General features: G+C 49.2%; 2 protein-coding genes across 19 annotated transcripts in view; one reads left to right on the top strand and one right to left on the bottom strand.

Annotated features, from left to right (window-relative positions):
* The window catches only part of TAOK3 (TAO kinase 3), a 99,188-nt gene extending 88,599 nt beyond the window's left edge, over nt 1-10,589 (top strand). For all 18 annotated transcript variants that reach the window (XM_068911455.1, XM_068911472.1, XM_068911468.1 and 15 more), the window contains 7 exons: nt 1,409-1,645; nt 2,227-2,355; nt 3,333-3,536; nt 6,349-6,588; nt 7,558-7,770; nt 8,258-8,440; nt 9,168-10,589. In XM_068911455.1, coding sequence (XP_068767556.1) covers nt 1,409-1,645; nt 2,227-2,355; nt 3,333-3,536; nt 6,349-6,588; nt 7,558-7,770; nt 8,258-8,440; nt 9,168-9,329 — 1,368 coding nt within the window. In that variant the 3' untranslated portion in view covers nt 9,330-10,589. The remainder of the gene's footprint in view (nt 1-1,408; nt 1,646-2,226; nt 2,356-3,332; nt 3,537-6,348; nt 6,589-7,557; nt 7,771-8,257; nt 8,441-9,167) is intronic.
* A 2,070-nt stretch (nt 10,590-12,659) lies between these two features.
* On the bottom strand, nt 12,660-15,765 carry PEBP1 (phosphatidylethanolamine binding protein 1). The gene is made up of 4 exons (XM_068911495.1): nt 15,476-15,765; nt 14,938-15,047; nt 14,210-14,310; nt 12,660-13,604 (listed from the first exon to the last, which is right to left on the bottom strand). Exons 1-4 carry the CDS (start codon nt 15,608-15,610, stop codon nt 13,387-13,389), a joined length of 564 nt encoding a protein of 187 aa, XP_068767596.1. The 5' UTR covers nt 15,611-15,765; the 3' UTR covers nt 12,660-13,386.
* Between the last annotated feature and the right edge of the window lie 305 nt (nt 15,766-16,070).

Here is a 16,070-nt window from a genome sequence, read left to right as displayed (position 1 = left end):
TTTTGGCTCCCAGGACTATTGTGTAAGATCTTTATATGTGAAGTTCCTGAGACTGTGTTCTTGAAAAAGGAAGAAGAAAAAAAGGAGAAAAGACTATTTTGGTTTTGGACACTTTTCTTTTTTCAAAATGGAAGCATTACTATTTGCATTTTCCTCTTAAAATTCTTGGCATGCCTGCACAAAGTTTTTTTCCTCCTTTCCCATGCATGCACTCAGAGCATGGAAATCCGTGTGGAACTTGTGAGTTTGTTTCAGCTGAGCGGGGTTTATAATCTGCTTGGACCATATGATCAGTCTTGCTCACAGTCGCAGAGCACCGATCCCTTCTTAGAAAACTTGATTCCAGTGGGCAAGTGCACTCCTTAACGCAACACAAAGCACCTAACCGCTCTTTTGCGAGCGTAAAGGCTGCTGCATGTCTCTGTGTACTGGTCTAGGGAGCCTGTTCACTGTGAGATTTGCCTGTGTGTCTGCGGGTTGTCAAACATCAACTGGAACAAGACTTAAGCATCCATTGGAAGAGAAGTAAAGCCGAGTAGCAAATTCTGACCGTTGTTCAGGAGCAGCCATCTAGAGAAGTGAAAGGCTGCCGTAATCGATACGGGGAAGAAAAGCAGAAAAAAATTTTGTACTGGAAACCAAGTGCAATACCTGTGTGACACAAATTTAGCTAGGTGTAGGGTCTCCGCTGTGACTGTAGCAAAAGGTCAGGGCGAGGCAGAGTTGATTTGAAATTTTGCAGTTTAATAATGCAAATGGATTAACTGGTTTGCTCTTATTTCTCATGAGCTAGATTAAAGACTGGGAAAGTGTGTCAGGAGAATGTGCGTAGATTGATGAGAACATGGGATCAGTCCGCCATCATGAACTTTAAGAAGAAATTTTGCTTCTTGGAGGCAGCTCTTAGCAGGAACTAGGTACTGAGGGACTGAATTGAAACTGTGATGACTTGGGAAGGAAGAAAAGGATGTGTGGATTCGTGTTTTCTTTTCTTAAAATGGATTCCATTTGGAAGTCCACGTAGCCCTCAGGATTTGTGTCCTGTGTCTGAAGAAGGTTAAACAGCAGCCACCTTTGCAGATCTTTCCTGGAGTGGTTAGTAACCTGCTGCTTCCTTTATTCATAAGATGACTTTTTCCTGCTGTCTTATGTGAAAATGCACATAAAATCCTCAGAAAAAATGGGGGGGGGGGGGCAAAAATCAGATCTGGTTGGCTATGCCAGAAGAGAGAAACTTCATGGTCTGGTTTATGATGTTAAGCAGTAGCACACCCTGAGAACTGGGAACAGCGTTCCCTGGAAGTTGATCGCTGAGAGTACAGCAGAGCATGGTCTGCTTTACAGGTAAGCAGTTAGCTTGTCTGTGAAGAAGGCCACGTAGCACCTCTTTCCCTTTTCCTAACACCAGGTTACAAGACAGATCCATGAGCATGAGCAGGAGAACGAGTTGCGGGAACAGATGTCAGGATATAAGCGGATGCGGCGCCAGCACCAGAAGCAGCTGATCGCCCTGGAAAACAAGTTGAAGGCCGAGATGGACGAGCACCGCCTCAAGCTGCAGAAGGAGGTGGAGACGCATGCCAACAACTCGTCCATTGAGCTGGAGAAGCTGGCCAAGAAGCAAGTGGCTGTGATGGAGAAAGAGGTGAGTATGGGTATAGGCTCCCTGGAGGTACCAGAAGATTGAGGAGGGGGGGGAACTGTGTACCAGGCCTCTGGGAAAAGGCTGTGGATAAACTGCTTAAAACCTATTGCTCTAGCTTCCAGAGGATGGGTACGCCATTGGCATCGACCAGTAACACAGCTAGTGGCAGTTGGCCAAAAGAGACGGACAAACTTCATGGAGACCTTGGTGGTTGAGGCATGTTAGCTAGGCAGTATGACAAAGCTTGCAGTGTTGTGACCTCTCCTTCTGCGTTATTCAGTCTTTCTAAAAATCCCCATGTTAAGCCCATATGTTAAATTAGTGGGGGGTTTTGCCCTCAAGGGCTATTTTGCTGGAGAGATGGGAAGCATGAGGAGATTCATACATGTTTGTGGGCATTATGGTTTATTGTGTGTATGTGTGTTTGCAAGTAGCTCTCATTCAGGTGAATACTTAGGGCTTTGTCTAGCACAGGATGAGAGAAGGGTAGACCAAAAATGCACAACTGAAGATTGATTTTTATGATGGATTTGATAGCAGCTCCCTCGCCCTTTTTCTCTCTCCCTCTCTGTGCCTTGCAGGCAAAGGCAGCTGCAGCAGATGAAAAGAAATTCCAGCAGCAGATTTTGGCTCAGCAAAAGAAAGACCTGGCGACCTTTTTAGAGAGTCAGAAGAAACAATACAAGCTTTGCAAGGAAAAGATTAAAGAGGCAAGAAACTGTCATTTTCAGGGCTGAAGGGGTGTGGAATGAGCATGAACTAGACTTTCCTTTTGATAAACCTGGGCCAGCCCAGGGTTTTAAGGGATACTGTCATACTTGGAAGCAAATCTAGATTCCCAGCAACTAAACTTTCAGGTACTGGGAGCGTCTAGCAGCATTCCTAGAATAATCTATAAGAGTGCTAGAGAAGCCCGCTTGGTCCTCTGTAGAGCAAAATCTTGGAAACCATGGGTGATGAGGTGAAATGGAATTCATAGAGAATTCTTTTTCTGCCCCCCTCTCCTTACTTGTTTTTTCCCTTGCGGCAACCACAGCAGCCGTGTAGATGTCCCTTTACTAAAAGCCTTGTGATCACTTACACAAATTAGAGTAAAGAAATGAGTAACACAGTATATAGATAATCCATTGCAAATTGCATTACTTAAGGACAGCGTGTCCCCAGCAGAGCTCCAAAATCATGTGCTGTTAAGAATGTAGGGGGGCGAAAAAGGATAGCAAGGAGCCCTGTTAGGCTTGTGACTCAATAGAGGATTGAGCTTGTATTTAAGTCCCATTGGAATAAAGGGAACTGGAATCCGAGCTGGAAGGCTTTGTAAAACAGGTGCCGAGCTGGGAAGGGAGCTGAGGCTTTTGAGCCGTTCTCTTTCCTGGGCCACCAGAGCCTCCCCTTTAGTGGTGTTTTATTGTCTTCTCTTTGCAGTACTGTTTAGTCTTTGAGAGGGTCCTGTTTTTCCTTCTGCTCTTTTCCCCCTCCTTTTAATAATATAGCTCTAAAAACAGTAGAGCTGGGCACGTGCAGGTGACTAGTTTGGCTCTGCTGATAGCAGGTGCTGTAGTCAGGCTTTTGGTGTCCTGCTTCTATGAATTAAATAGCAGAGGACTAGCCAGCGACTGAAGGTCCTGAGAGTCCTGTGTTTCTGTGATCCTAAGGAAAGTCGTGTTTTCTTGACACTGCATGCATGCAGGAAATGAATGAGGACCACAGCACGCCGAAGAAAGAGAAGCAAGAAAGAATATCCAAACACAAAGAGAACCTGCAGCACACGCAGGCTGAAGAGGAGGCCCATCTTCTCAGCCAGCAGAGACTCTACTACGACAAAAACTGCCGTTCCTTCAAGAGAAGAACAATGATCAAGAGGCACGAGATGGAGCAGCAGAACATTCGGGAAGTATGGCGCTCTTCAGTTCCTCTCCCAAGTGTTTCTTTAATTGTTTTAGCTTCGTGTCTATAAAATAGCTTGATAATTATGTGATATTAGGTCTTCGTGTTTCCAGTTGCTAATCTGAACTGAGAAAAATGTAGGAAACGTTTTGGGCGCTAATACTCCATCTAGAAATGTAAGTGGTACATGGCTGCTTTTCTTAATGAAAGAGGGTGGCATAGTTAGTTTCCAAACAGGAACATGATGTGGGCAGCCATCTCTGGGTGAGACGCATCCATCTGACCTCCCTGGCTTAGGTTTTTGGAGGAGCCTGCTGGGCGTTTTTTTTGCAACGTGGGACAGAGTGTTTGCCATGTTGGGTGTTGGGGACGCATGGAGGAGAGCTGTGGGACAACTGAAAGGGCATCGTGTGAGCAGTTTGACCTCTTGGCTAAAAAACCTCACACGGTACAAATGTATGTAATAGAACAGTAATAACCCTAAAGGAGCAGAAGGTTAAGGCTGCAGAACGAAATGCTAAAAATTTAAGAAATACCAAAATCCAGACCTCTTACATGTCTGCATTCTAATTGTCTTCAAATAATCAGAGGTTGCTTTTGCCTTTGGGCCCTGCTTAAATTAAAACACACAGAATGGGCCATAGTTTGTTAATGAGAAGCTATTCAACATCTTGTTTTTTCCTTGCCTCATAGGCTTCATGCAGTCAAATACTTCTTTGAAGAGAGAATTAGTATTTTCTTGGGTTTTTTTTTTTTCTCCTGTGGTATCCATCATTATAGTATCTCAATTCTTCATGAATGTTGTTTTTCCATAAGGACTATCAGTATTTTAGTAAAGGCAGAGGGAGAATAGTCAAAATCTAATAATCATATTGTTAGTCTGGTGACATCTTTTTTTTTTTTTTTTTTTTCCCCAGCATCCTTAACGTTGCCTGGTATTTTACCTGTTCAGAGCTTAGCTTCCTTTTGACTTTACGTGTACCAGAGCTTGTCAATTGCTTTGCAAATCACATCCAAAGATCTCAGCTTAGGCACCCTGAAAATGCCTGAATGCAAAATCAGATTCAGGCACCCTTATCATTGCACACAAGCTCTGAGGCAGGGATGAGAACAGAATTCAGTTATCGAGCATGGTATTTGTGTATTTTAACCAGGAAATCCCCCTTTTCTGCCTGAGCTCCTTCATTTAATCTCTCAAGAGACTTGATTTTCAGAATGATATAAGTGTCTTTTATTTCCCTAAAATAATTGTCCTACTAATTAGTTTAAATTCACTGCATCAGACACCTAAAACAAATTACACTTTTAAAATATCAGCAAAAAAGGTGTGCGGTGACCACAGAAGTTCTTCTGCAGAAGGGAAAGTGTTTGTGAGAAGTGGAGGGCCTCCATGTGTTCGTGCTGTGTGGACTAAAGTCAGGTGTGGAATGGGCACGAGGCATTCGAGATACAGGTTGGCCTGTCCTAAGACTGAGGCACAAACGTCACAACTTACTGCCTGGGCTGAAGTATGGCCTGTTCAGAGTGTGTTACCTGCCTTCATGTAAATGGGAAACGATTTCAGTGTATCAGTGGGTCTAATTTTTGATCATGGCTCTCAAGGTGCAAGTTCGGTTTAAATTTCAACATGTGCCACGTCTTTACGGCCAAACATGCAGAGATGAATCTTGACCCAGTTTCCTTCCCACCCCACCTTCCCCGTCCCCCTAAAGCTGTCACGGCTGTTACAGCCGAAGAGGTTGGAGTGCCTCTTTGTGCAGGCACTGACATTGAGACGTCCAACAGGATTACAACATGCAAGCAACAACTCAAACAGAATAATTAGATTTTTTGTTTCTACTGCAGAAACTTGTTAGAGTCGGCCAACATTGGGCCCTCGCTGTGCTAGGCACCGTACGCTAACGTAGCGCGAGGCAGCCTCTGCTGTGCCTGTCTTAGGCCAGTGTGAAGCGCAGCGATGGGTGTGGGAGAGGAAAGCTGAAACCGAGACGTACCGGCCAGACCATCTGTGAAGGTCATCCAGTCACCAGTGAGGGGTACAGCTATAATCACTGCTTGACTGAACTGGATTCATCCCCATGCTCTACGAGTTATTGGAAATACCTTGAGACAGAAATATTAACAGAAATCAGTGAAAGAATCAGATATTCTCCTCTGTCTTGGTTTGCAACTTGGTGAACATTTTCCTAGACTGCGAAGGAACTCTTATGTGCGCATTGCAAAAATAGCATGAGACTTGGAAGATGTTCTCCCTTTACAAAACTAGGGCCAAAAATCACCTAGACACAGGGGTAAATAACCGTGATTTTTCTTAATGTTGTGTGTTGGAGCTGACCACCTTTGCTTTGACCATGTTAATACTAGCAGCACACGGGAAGCCCTACCCTCAGCACCTAGCAGGTCTTATGGGGTAATTTAAAACAGACAGACAAAACAATCCACCCCTGATTCTGGCATTGCTGTTGGTCACCCCAGCCCAGACACCACCAGCTCTGAGCAACCAGAGGCTGCCTTAAAACCTCCTCTGATTCTCAGCTGTTAGCGCAGGGCTTGCGTGTTGTCCCAGTGCCACCTGCTGGAGACTCACTGGGGGATCCTGGAGCCATGAGAGGAACAGGTACCAAGGGATGTTAGATGGTTGCTTTATAACCATTCCCATCGTGCTGTTGGCATTGTGTGTTTCCCTGCAGCACGTGAAAGCCCTTGATGCTGTCTGGATGAGTGACTAAAACACCTGGTCTTGCGAATTCAACTACTGTGTCTTTGGGCAAGGAGAAGCACTCCTCAGCTTTCTTGTGCTTTGCTGTCGTCTTGTGCAGGAGTTAAACAAAAAGCGGACGCAGAAGGAAATGGAGCACGCCATGCTGATCCGGCACGACGAGTCGACGCGCGAGCTGGAGTACAGGCAGCTGCACACGTTGCAGAAGCTGCGAATGGACCTGATCCGGCTGCAGCACCAGACTGAGCTCGAGAATCAGCTGGAGTACAACAAGCGGCGAGAGCGGGAGCTGCACAGGAAGCATTTCATGGAGCTCCGGCAGCAACCAAAGAACCTGAAGGTGCTGGAAGGTTTAGTTCCTCCCCTTCCACCCTGTTCTGCCATGCTTGCCAAGGCCGGCCAGCCTGCGTGCTTGCCACTTCCCCCATGCAGCATCTATGCCACAGAACCACCGTTCTCCACCACCTCTGTGTGCTTTCCCTTGCGTCCTTTCCCCTTACTCAGAGCCGATCTCTTACAAAAAGCAAGCTATTATAGCAGAGAGCTCACTGAGTATTTTTTAAGTGCTGTGTTAATTTAGCTTGCTGGGTAAAAATAGACTTGTTCTTAGCAAAGTATTACAGAATTTGCTTCTGATGAGCTGTGTTTTCTTCAGGCCGCTGCTCACGTCAGCGTATAAACCTCAATATGGAAAGGGGCTGGGTGAAGCTTCCTTGCTTTCAAGGTCAACAAAAGGAAAAAACATGAGTGTACTGAGCACCATGCTTTATCCTCTGAATTCAGCTACTGGTTAATTCGAAGCCCCTGAGCTGCTCCTGGGGATTTGTGCTCCTCTCTGAAAGGCCAGAGGGGCACGTTTCGTTTTTTGTTTCTTTGCACTCTTAATAGTTCTCAGATCTGCAGTCTTCACGTAGCATATGGTCAAGTGAGGGAAGCAGCTTGTGGGAGCATTTGTGGGGTAGTAAAAGGGGAGGTCTTGGAAAGCAAAAGCTTTCGGAAGGTGTGCAGCAGCAGGTGGACTGGCTAGGGGACTGGCAGGAAGTAGTGGTAGAAGATGGAAATACCCTGGGTTGATGAGTGTTTAGTGGATCTTGTTAGCGGCCAAGGCCTCCGCTCAGCAGCCCCCTAGCACGTACCAAGGCAGGGGCCTGAGCTGGCACTGCTCCTCGCGTTGCTGCGGGTGCGTACAGAGCAGGCGTCACCCAGGGACGGGGCAGGAGGTAGCGTAGAGCATGGGGAACACTGATTCTCCCCACCCTGTCCGTTCCCAGAGCTCTTCATGCTCTTCACATCGCTCCTTCCTTGGCAGGCTATGGAAATGCAGATCAAAAAGCAGTTCCAGGACACGTGCAAAGTGCAAACAAAGCAGTACAAAGCACTGAAGAATCACCAGCTGGAAGTAACTCCAAAGAGTGAGCACAAGACAATTTTGAAGAGTCTGAAGGATGAGCAGACGAGGAAGCTCGCCATCCTTGCAGAGCAGTATGAGCAGAGCATCAATGAGATGATGGCCTCACAAGCGGTAAGTGCAGCGTCCGGCACTGCCTGTCTCTGGGAGCGGGGTTCCTGACCATGGTGCGTGCAGGAGCTGCTACAGTCGGGCCTTCTGTCCAGGTGGCACATTGGGTTCTTCCTGCTGGCTGGTTAGCAATGCGGTTGTGTTTAGCATTTTAAATTAGTGCCTCAGACACCGCTTTCCTGTTGTAACAAGCATCCAGCAGAACAGACATGCTTTTCTTCCTCCTACTCCATCGCATGCTGAGGTTTTAGATTTGGATCTTCAGTGAGTCTTCTGCCTCTGGGTCTGAGTGGGAAAGCAGATGTTTATAACGCTCTTCCTGCTTTCTTATTGTGCCACAAACACCAAAAGCTGCAATTTGGGTCACACAGAGGTGCAGGCTCCCTAGCTTTGAGAAGAAAGAGCGGTGTGTTGCCAGCATCAGAGCAGAGAAGTATTAGTGGAGGTTTAATATGTTTCCCCCTCCCCCCCCCCCCGACAATCTTAACAGCTACGGCTGGATGAGGCCCAAGAAGCAGAATGCCAAGCCCTGAGACTGCAACTCCAGCAGGAGATGGAGCTGCTCAATGCGTATCAGAGCAAAATTAAGATGCAGACAGAAGCACAGCATGAAAGAGAACTCCAGAAGTTGGAGCAACGGGTGTCGCTGCGCAGGGCGCATCTTGAACAAAAGGTACGTTTTGGGTAGGCTGCTGGGGAGTACTTGGTTACATGTGTCAGTCTTGCCTTGGATGCAGCAATTTCCAGGCTGCTCAGGGTCACTAGTGAAACTGGTGCCAAGAACCAGAATAGACGAGTGGATGTTCTGGAAGGCAGCTGCCTAGGCCAGAGCAGTAACTCAGGGAGGGGAGGGGAGAAGCTGACATTTGCCTGTGCGTTTGGCTGCATAAATCGCCTGCAAAACATGCTGCCTCAGTGTATGAAACAAATAGTTGAGCAGAGCTTCACAAAAAGAAAACCTCAAAGTTGCTTCTCCTGCTTCAGCACTGATCATAAGCTGAGGCCAGGAAGAAATTCAGCTTGTTACTTAGTGGCCAGATGCATCTGTGGGGGAAAAGGAGTCCTTCAGCTCCTGGCGTTAGCGTCTGCCGTAGAAAGGCTCCGTGGCCCGTGCTTGGAGGGCAGGACTCCTCCTGCACATTTCTGTCCTGGCTCTGGCTTACGTCAGCTCACCGCGAGGCCATCAGAGGTGGGGGACCGTGCGAGCGACTGTCCCTCTGTCCTCCTGCGTTCCTCTGCCCGTTCGGCATGTGCCAGCGTCCCGTTGCAGCAGAGCACAGCTGGTACCGCTGTAACGGAGCGCCAGGTGCCCCCGGTTAGGAACCCCCTTCCCCGGGGCCAAGCCCGGGGTAAGGGCTGGGAGGCTGTTGCTAAGGGGCTGCTGACTGTGCTTCTTTCAGATCGAAGAGGAGCTAGCCGCCCTCCAGAAGGAACGCAGCGAGAGGATAAAATTTCTGTTGGAAAGGCAGGAGCGAGAGATTGAAACGTTTGACATGGAGAGCATGCGAATGGGCTTTGGGAATTTGGTCACATTAGAATATCCCAAGGAGGACTATAGATGAGATTAAATTTCTTTTGCCATTTAGGAAAAAAAAAAACAAAAAACAAAAAGAAAAAAGCAAACAAAGTAATTATAAAACTTGCAGAACCAACATTCCCCATGTTAACGGGCGTGCTCTCTCTCTTTCTGTCTCTCTTACTGACATCGTGTCGGACTAGTGCCTGTATATTCTTATTCCATCAGGGGCCCCCTTTCCCCCCTGTGTCGAGTCCCAGTGGTGGACAGCTCCTGGCGGTCTTTTTCATAGTATGTCACAGTATTGATGTCTCTGTGCAATGATTAAAAAATGTTTCAGTGAAAACTTTGGAGACAGTTTTAATGGAAAAAAAAAAAGTGGATGTATGTTGCTTTTGAGCAATCACTCATTTTACCACCAATCAATGAAAGTACAAGCAAAAAAAATGATCAAATGATATATACAAACCCAGGGGGAGAGAGACTAAATCCGCAGCCTTACCTTAACTAGCTGCTGCATAATTTTATTTTATTTTTATTTTTTTGGTATTTATTCATCAGGAATAATTAAATAATAAAAATAAAAATTTTATTAAAGATTGAAGAATTTGATACATTTTACAGAAAAAACTTAATCGTGATGTACATATCAGTGGTGACATATTATTACTTTTTTGGGGGTGGGGAGGGATGGGGCAAAGAACTGGTGATTTTTAGAAGAACCATGCCGGGCGAGGCGGGGATTAGACCTCGATCTTTGGCATATTCTTGATTGTATCATAATCATTTTCTGCTGTCGCAGAGAATGTGAATACACTTAAATGAGCCCACAGGATCCCAGTAGCACAAATTGGGCTTTGTCAAATCGTGTATTTTGTGTATAGAAGGAATTTAAGGAGAGCTTTTACTTATTTTCATATTGTATTTTAACTGTTTCTCTGATCAAAAATTTTTTTACTTCTTCCCCCCCTTCCCTCCTGGTCCCAGCCCCCCCACCCACTTTCCACTTCAGTATTTGGAGTTCAACACTGTCTGTCAGCTCATCCCGCTTCCTTTCTTTTCTTTTTTTTGTTCCTCTCCCAAGTCCACCCCCAACCCCATGATCTTGGTCATAAATATTGCATTATTCACACTTTCAAACTGTGTATTTTCTTACAATAAAAAGATTAAAAAAAAAGGCTTTACTTCTTTTGCATGCACTTTAAAAAAAAACAAAACAAAACAACAAAAATTTTTCAGGTTCAAAGGAAGAGCATGAATAACTGTCAGAGCTTTTAATTATATTTGTAAATAAAAGTGTTCATCACAATGCCTTGCTGTCTCATTGGGTGGGAAGAGTGACTCTGGCCCTGTCCCCCTCCTCATTTCCAGCAGTGGGAAGAGGGGAATGGGCCTGCGTGGCTTCATGCTCCGCTCCCTCTGCCCCTCCAGGCTGCAGGGAGCAGCGGAGGGACAAAGCCGGGCACTTGGGGGTGGTGCAGGGGATGTGGTGCAAGAACACCCCCATACACAGAGCCATGGTGAGGCTTTCTCTCCTGCTACTTTTGGAGGAGGTTGGGTGTCCCCCTTGGCTTCCGGCAGTGCACTGCTTTTCCATGCGCAGGTGAGAGCGAGATGTGATGTTTGCAGGGGCTGGAAGAACTTCTTGTGGTTTGTTCCAAAGCTGTTTTGTTGGTTGAGTTCTTAGTGTGTTCAGCTAACAGATTGTTGCTTGTCTCTTATGCCCCTCTTCCAGCATGGGAAGTCCTGATCTGGATCAGCCATTACTAAGCACAGTGTAATACAACTGTTCAAGCCTCTCATCTGCATTTATAGTCTTGCAGGTCTTGGCTTTGAGTAGTTAGGGGTGTTTCTTTTCCTCACAATTGTCAGGATTCTCACTTCTTTTGTTCTTTGCTGGGTGGGCCTATGTCTATGAATTATTAGTTTTTCCTCACAGGTGACATGAGTAGAGTTGCATGCCTGTTTGCTCACCTGGATGCTTGCTCACTTGGCAGGTGCTGCCTGAAAAGGAGGTATTTCTGTTGGTGGTGTACCCAGCACTGGACATGCACTATCCACTCTTGCTGTAAGCTGGGCCAGTCAGCTCTTGAGTACCTGTTAGCTCACTACAGTTGACAACAGACTGCAGCAGTTATTCATGCAGGAGAATGTTTTAATGGCTGGAGTTGAAAAAGACTACTTTCAGGCAGAAACATACTTTCTTCATTGCAAATATAAAGTAATGTGATTTTTTTTAGAGTGCTGCTCCAATATGTTGGGGTATATAAAACAGGCACTATCCTGCAGTCCTGCTGGTGCAGCGTCTTCAGGTCTGCAGTAGTCCTCTACAGTTAAGCTGGGGATGCGTATCACAAGTTGCAATCTGCAGTCAAGGGTTTTGGCTTCAGCCAGTTTGACTGCGGTGGCTGGGGCTCCTGCAGAGCAGCACATGGTGGTGGGAGGGAGAGTCCTCCAGCCAGCCCCATGATGTGTGGGGAGAAAAACAAGCCCACCTGCCCAGGCAGGGACAGGCACAGACCAGCTCTTCTACCTGCTGAAAAACATCTTCTAAATGAGCTGGGGCTCTCTCAGCCACTATGAGGAAATCAGCAAGGGTGGGAGGACTCGTTAACAGCCAAACCAGCTTCCCTGCAGCTGGCAAAGGCATGGGGTACAGCTCTGAGCAAATGTTGCCCTATTAGCTACGAGGAATGGGGATACTATGAATAGGTAACACAGGAGGTTTTCAGGGAATAAATTACCCTGTGATGAATGAGATAGTGGCTTCAAAACACAGCCTGGAAGAAGTGGTATCCTGTCTTAATTTTTAAAGATAGCCAGTCAATGCTCCCTTTGCTATGAAGTTCTAGTGTGCTTAGGCCACGCATTTAATTGCCTTGTCTTCCCTGACAGACACATCCAGCGCTATATGCTCCTTCCTTCAAGCTAGCAGGAGAATTTCTGTAACCCCTAACAAGCAATGTGAGGAAGTTTTAAGCTTTAATCCACCAGCTGCTTGCAGTAGGGACATTAAGGTGCACAGATTGTGTGTGTGTGTGTGTGTGTGTGTGTGTGCGTGCGTGTGCTGTTAAGAGGACTTTTGGAAGTGACTTTGAAGCAGAGAGGCTCAACAGTTGCCTGGTGCCTTCCCATATGTTTAGCTATTAATTAAGCTCAAAGCAGGCCTGTTCTTCTGAAGCTTCAGTACTTTCCCTCCTGGGCGCTATGTAACAAAGCTAAAGGTGTTTCAGGCAGCACTGCCAGTATGCTGGAGCTCCTCACAGGGTTCCAGCTTCTCACCTCCATTATGTCAGGAGAAAGAAAGGGAGTAGATTACTCCAAGCTTCTCCTAAGCAGTCCCCTTCCCCCCCCCCCAAGAAGACAACCACAAACATCCACCTGGGCAAGTTTTTAATTGCACTGTGAGTAAACAGCACAGTAACATCAGATTACAACAAAACTTGAACAAAATAAAACAGCGTCTCAGCTTTGAGAGTCAACACAGATCAGAAGGTATCCCTTTAAACCTACTTCCTTGCCTCATTTAACCAATTTATTCCAGCATTACTTTAGTGGAGAAGTGGAGGCACTGGCCAAATACTTGATGAGGGGAAAAAAAAAAAAAGCAGCTTCCCCGAGGCCACCATCTCCTCCTATCTCTTGGAAAGGTAAAACTCTACATTGCCAGCATCAACCCTGCAACGTTACTGTACCTACACCACTGCTGCATAATATCATTTTAGTTCAGCACAGACACTTTGAAGTAACACTGATTCTCAAAGGCTTTGATTTCCCTCAAACTCAAGTCAGCCTGGAAGGGGGTGGCCGTTACAGAGACAGCTTTTCAGAAGCTTGTCTAGTTAGCTATAGCCTGTAGCTACAGGAGTCAGCTGAAGCACAGCACAGGTCTGGACCACAGTGACACTGAAGCAGATTTAGATCACAGACAGTGACAGGGTTACGGTTCTAGTGGTCAGTTTAGGAGCAGCTGGGTACAAGTCACTAAAAATTAAAGGAAGTGCTTTGAGCAAACTGGTCTTCAAGGGAACAGGGGAAATCACACAGTGCTTGTCTAGGTGGGGGAAGAACAGGGGTACCTGTGAGCACAGGCTCCCCTCTCCCTACTTCCCAGACAGCTGCTCATAGAGTTTTGGCACATAGTCATCCCACTCCGCCTGGTAGCAAGTGCCAGCCACGGGCACCCCCAGCTCATACTTGCTGCGGAAAGCCGCCACTTTGAACTTCCCTCGTTTGTCACCGGAGCGATTAGACAGGATGGGCTCATTGCAGGTCAGCTGCTTTGGCTGCTCATACACCAGCCACACGTACCGGTGCAGCCCTGCAGGGAGGGGAGAGTGTTACCAAGCGCTCTCTCGCCAGCAGGAAACCCTTACTCCCAGAGGGGCTCCCACAGCACCCAGCCCTACTACAGCCCAAAATGCAGGTCTTTAGAACAAGCTTTAAGCCCTGGAATACTCAAAGTGACCTCAACAGCTCAGGGAAACAGAAGGCTACATTCCCCTGGAAAGGGCTAGCAGCTGCTACCATCGTTCTCCAGGATAAGATGGCTAAGTATGATCGAGCTAAAGGAGCTTATAGAAGATGGACTAGATACGCTTGAATAACTCGTGCCATGCCTAGACTAGTGCTCCCCACCTCCCGGTCAACACTGCCTACCATATGCAGGCAGAGCAGCGGTGCCCATCACCAGACAGCCAAGGGGATGGCCCTGACACCTATCAGTGCTGGCCTTGGCTACATGCGGCTGCAGACAGACCTGTGCCGGGCCGTTTCTGCAGAGCAAACCAGACAGTTTAACCACGCAGCTTGTCAAGCCGGCAGCTTGTTTCTGCAGGCCTTCCCACCCTTCCCTGCGCACTGCTTTTCATCATTCGCAGCACAGTTGTGCTCAGAGCATGAGAACCGCAGCCCCCAGGCACTGACCTGTTCCTTTGGGAGGTCCTGAGCCGACATAATCTGACAGCACTTTCCCACTCCCCACGTCGTTACCTTTCATGTTGGTCACCAGAAAGTGATGCCATTCCCTGAAAGGGGAAAGCAACAAACAGTAAGACTGCACCACAGTCCCCCTCTTTGCCAACATTGCTCTCTGCTGCTGCTTTTCCATAAGGGTGTCAGCGTATAATTGAAGCTAGTAACTACCGTTAGCTCGGTGGTTTGCCAAACCCAAAGAGCATTAGTTCATCTACCAAGTACTGCCTTCCCTGCAACCTTTACTTCAGGATGCAGAGCCATCATAACTGGCGCTGTCATCCTACTCTGCAGCTCCAGGAAACCGAGAATCCAGAGGCTGATGCCCAAGAATGAGTTGTGCGTACATTTCCAAGCCTGACTGAGGAAGGTGAGCTGGTTTAAGATCCCACTTCTTGCAAAGTCAAACCTAATGCATACCACATTAGAGCGAGCAGCAGACGCTGCACTCCTCCGAGCTGCAACAGCCCTCTGAATACTTGTGGCAAAGCAGCTGCCCTTTGCAGTACCCATCCTTGTCTCAAGGAGAGATGCAAAAGCCCAGCTTCCCTCCCAAGCTACACGCTTACTGCCACACCTTAGGCAGAGCACATTCCCCACCTGCTCCTGAGCCTCTTCTCAGAGCAAGAGAGAGGCTGCATTTTCCCCAGGCAAAATAAGAAGCTGCCCACCCCCGTTACCTGAACTTCGGGTCCTTCCTACTGGGAGCATCCGGGTCTGTGAGGACCAAGGTGTAGAGCTTCTGGGGATCACAGCCATCCCACTCAATACTGGTGGGGCGATGCTGGACCTGGATGGGCGAGAGCGTTAGCGCAAGCAGCTACCCCTGCTGCCTGCGTTGCGCAGCCTGCGCCAGCCAGCCGCACTGCGTAGGGAGGCCCCGCGCGAGCGGGGCGAGCAGCGCTGCCCCCGGAGCTCAAGGCCCTCAGCGCCAGCCCGAGGGCTGCCAGGATTTCTCCTGCACCACCGAGGCCCCGGAGCCAGCGCTGACACCGCCAGCCCCGCGCAAGGGCCGCGAGGAAAGAGGGCGTCTGTCTCGCCGCCCGCGGTCGGAAGAGGCTCCGGTCGGCGGTCCCGAGCGGGAGGGCCGAGGCCGCTCCGCTCCACGGCCCCGCGCTGGCGCAGGGCTGCGCACAGGCCTGGCCGCCTCCCGCCATTTTGTCGCGCCCGCCGCCGCCCCCCCCGAGCCCCGCCGGGCGCAGGCCGCTCCCCGCTCACCTGAGTGGGGGTCAGCACCTTGCCCAGCTCGTCTATCTCCACGGCGCCATACTTGACGCGCAGCGGCTGCGCCGGCTTCTGCTCCACCTCGGTGAGGCTCAGCGGCCCGCTCCACAGACCCAGGTCCACCGGCATGGCCGCTGTGCCGCGCCGTGCCGTGCCGCGCCGCGCCGCGCCGCGCCGTGCCGTGCCGTGCCGTGCCGTGCCGCGCTGCGCGCACTGCACCCGGCGCTGACGGACAGCGGCGCCGCGCAATCACCGCCCCCGCCGCGCCGCACCGCGCTCCCATTGGCGGCGGCACCGCCCCCCTCCGCTCCTATTGGCTGCGGCGCGCGCCAGCCCCGCCCGCCGCCCCGCTCCGGCCGAGGGGCGCTGCGCCTGCCCTGCCGGCGGGTGCGGCCCCCGCGCTAGCAGCAGGCTGGGCCCCGGGGTGGCGGGGACCGGGACGGGGCGGGGCGGGGCGGCCCGGCCCCGGGGCGCTGCCCTCTGGGTGCCTGCCAACGCGAGACGGCGGCTGCCGAGGGCACGAGGAGGGTCCCGTCCAGGCTGCCGCGGCCCGGTTCGGCTCGCGCAGTGCGCTGAGCGGCGCCGTGTT

This window comes from Struthio camelus, chromosome 17, assembly GCF_040807025.1.
Source record: "Struthio camelus isolate bStrCam1 chromosome 17, bStrCam1.hap1, whole genome shotgun sequence".
Lineage (NCBI taxonomy): Eukaryota > Metazoa > Chordata > Aves > Struthioniformes > Struthionidae > Struthio > Struthio camelus.
Note: the sequence above shows the minus strand (reverse complement) of the source record. Positions and strands in the feature narration are given on the sequence as shown.

Bases quoted from the DNA above. Each gene is read 5' to 3' on its own strand.
- PEBP1 (XM_068911495.1), bottom strand. From the start codon at position 15,610: ATGCCGGTGGACCTGGGTCTGTGGAGCGGGCCGCTGAGCCTCACCGAG. The intron at 14,311-14,937 runs GTAACGGGGGTG...TTCCCCTTTCAG, and splicing joins AGGAAGGACCCGAAGTTCAG to GGAATGGCATCACTTTCTGG. The intron at 13,605-14,209 runs GTCAGTGCCTGG...CCCTCCCTGCAG, and splicing joins AGGACCTCCCAAAGGAACAG to GGCTGCACCGGTACGTGTGG.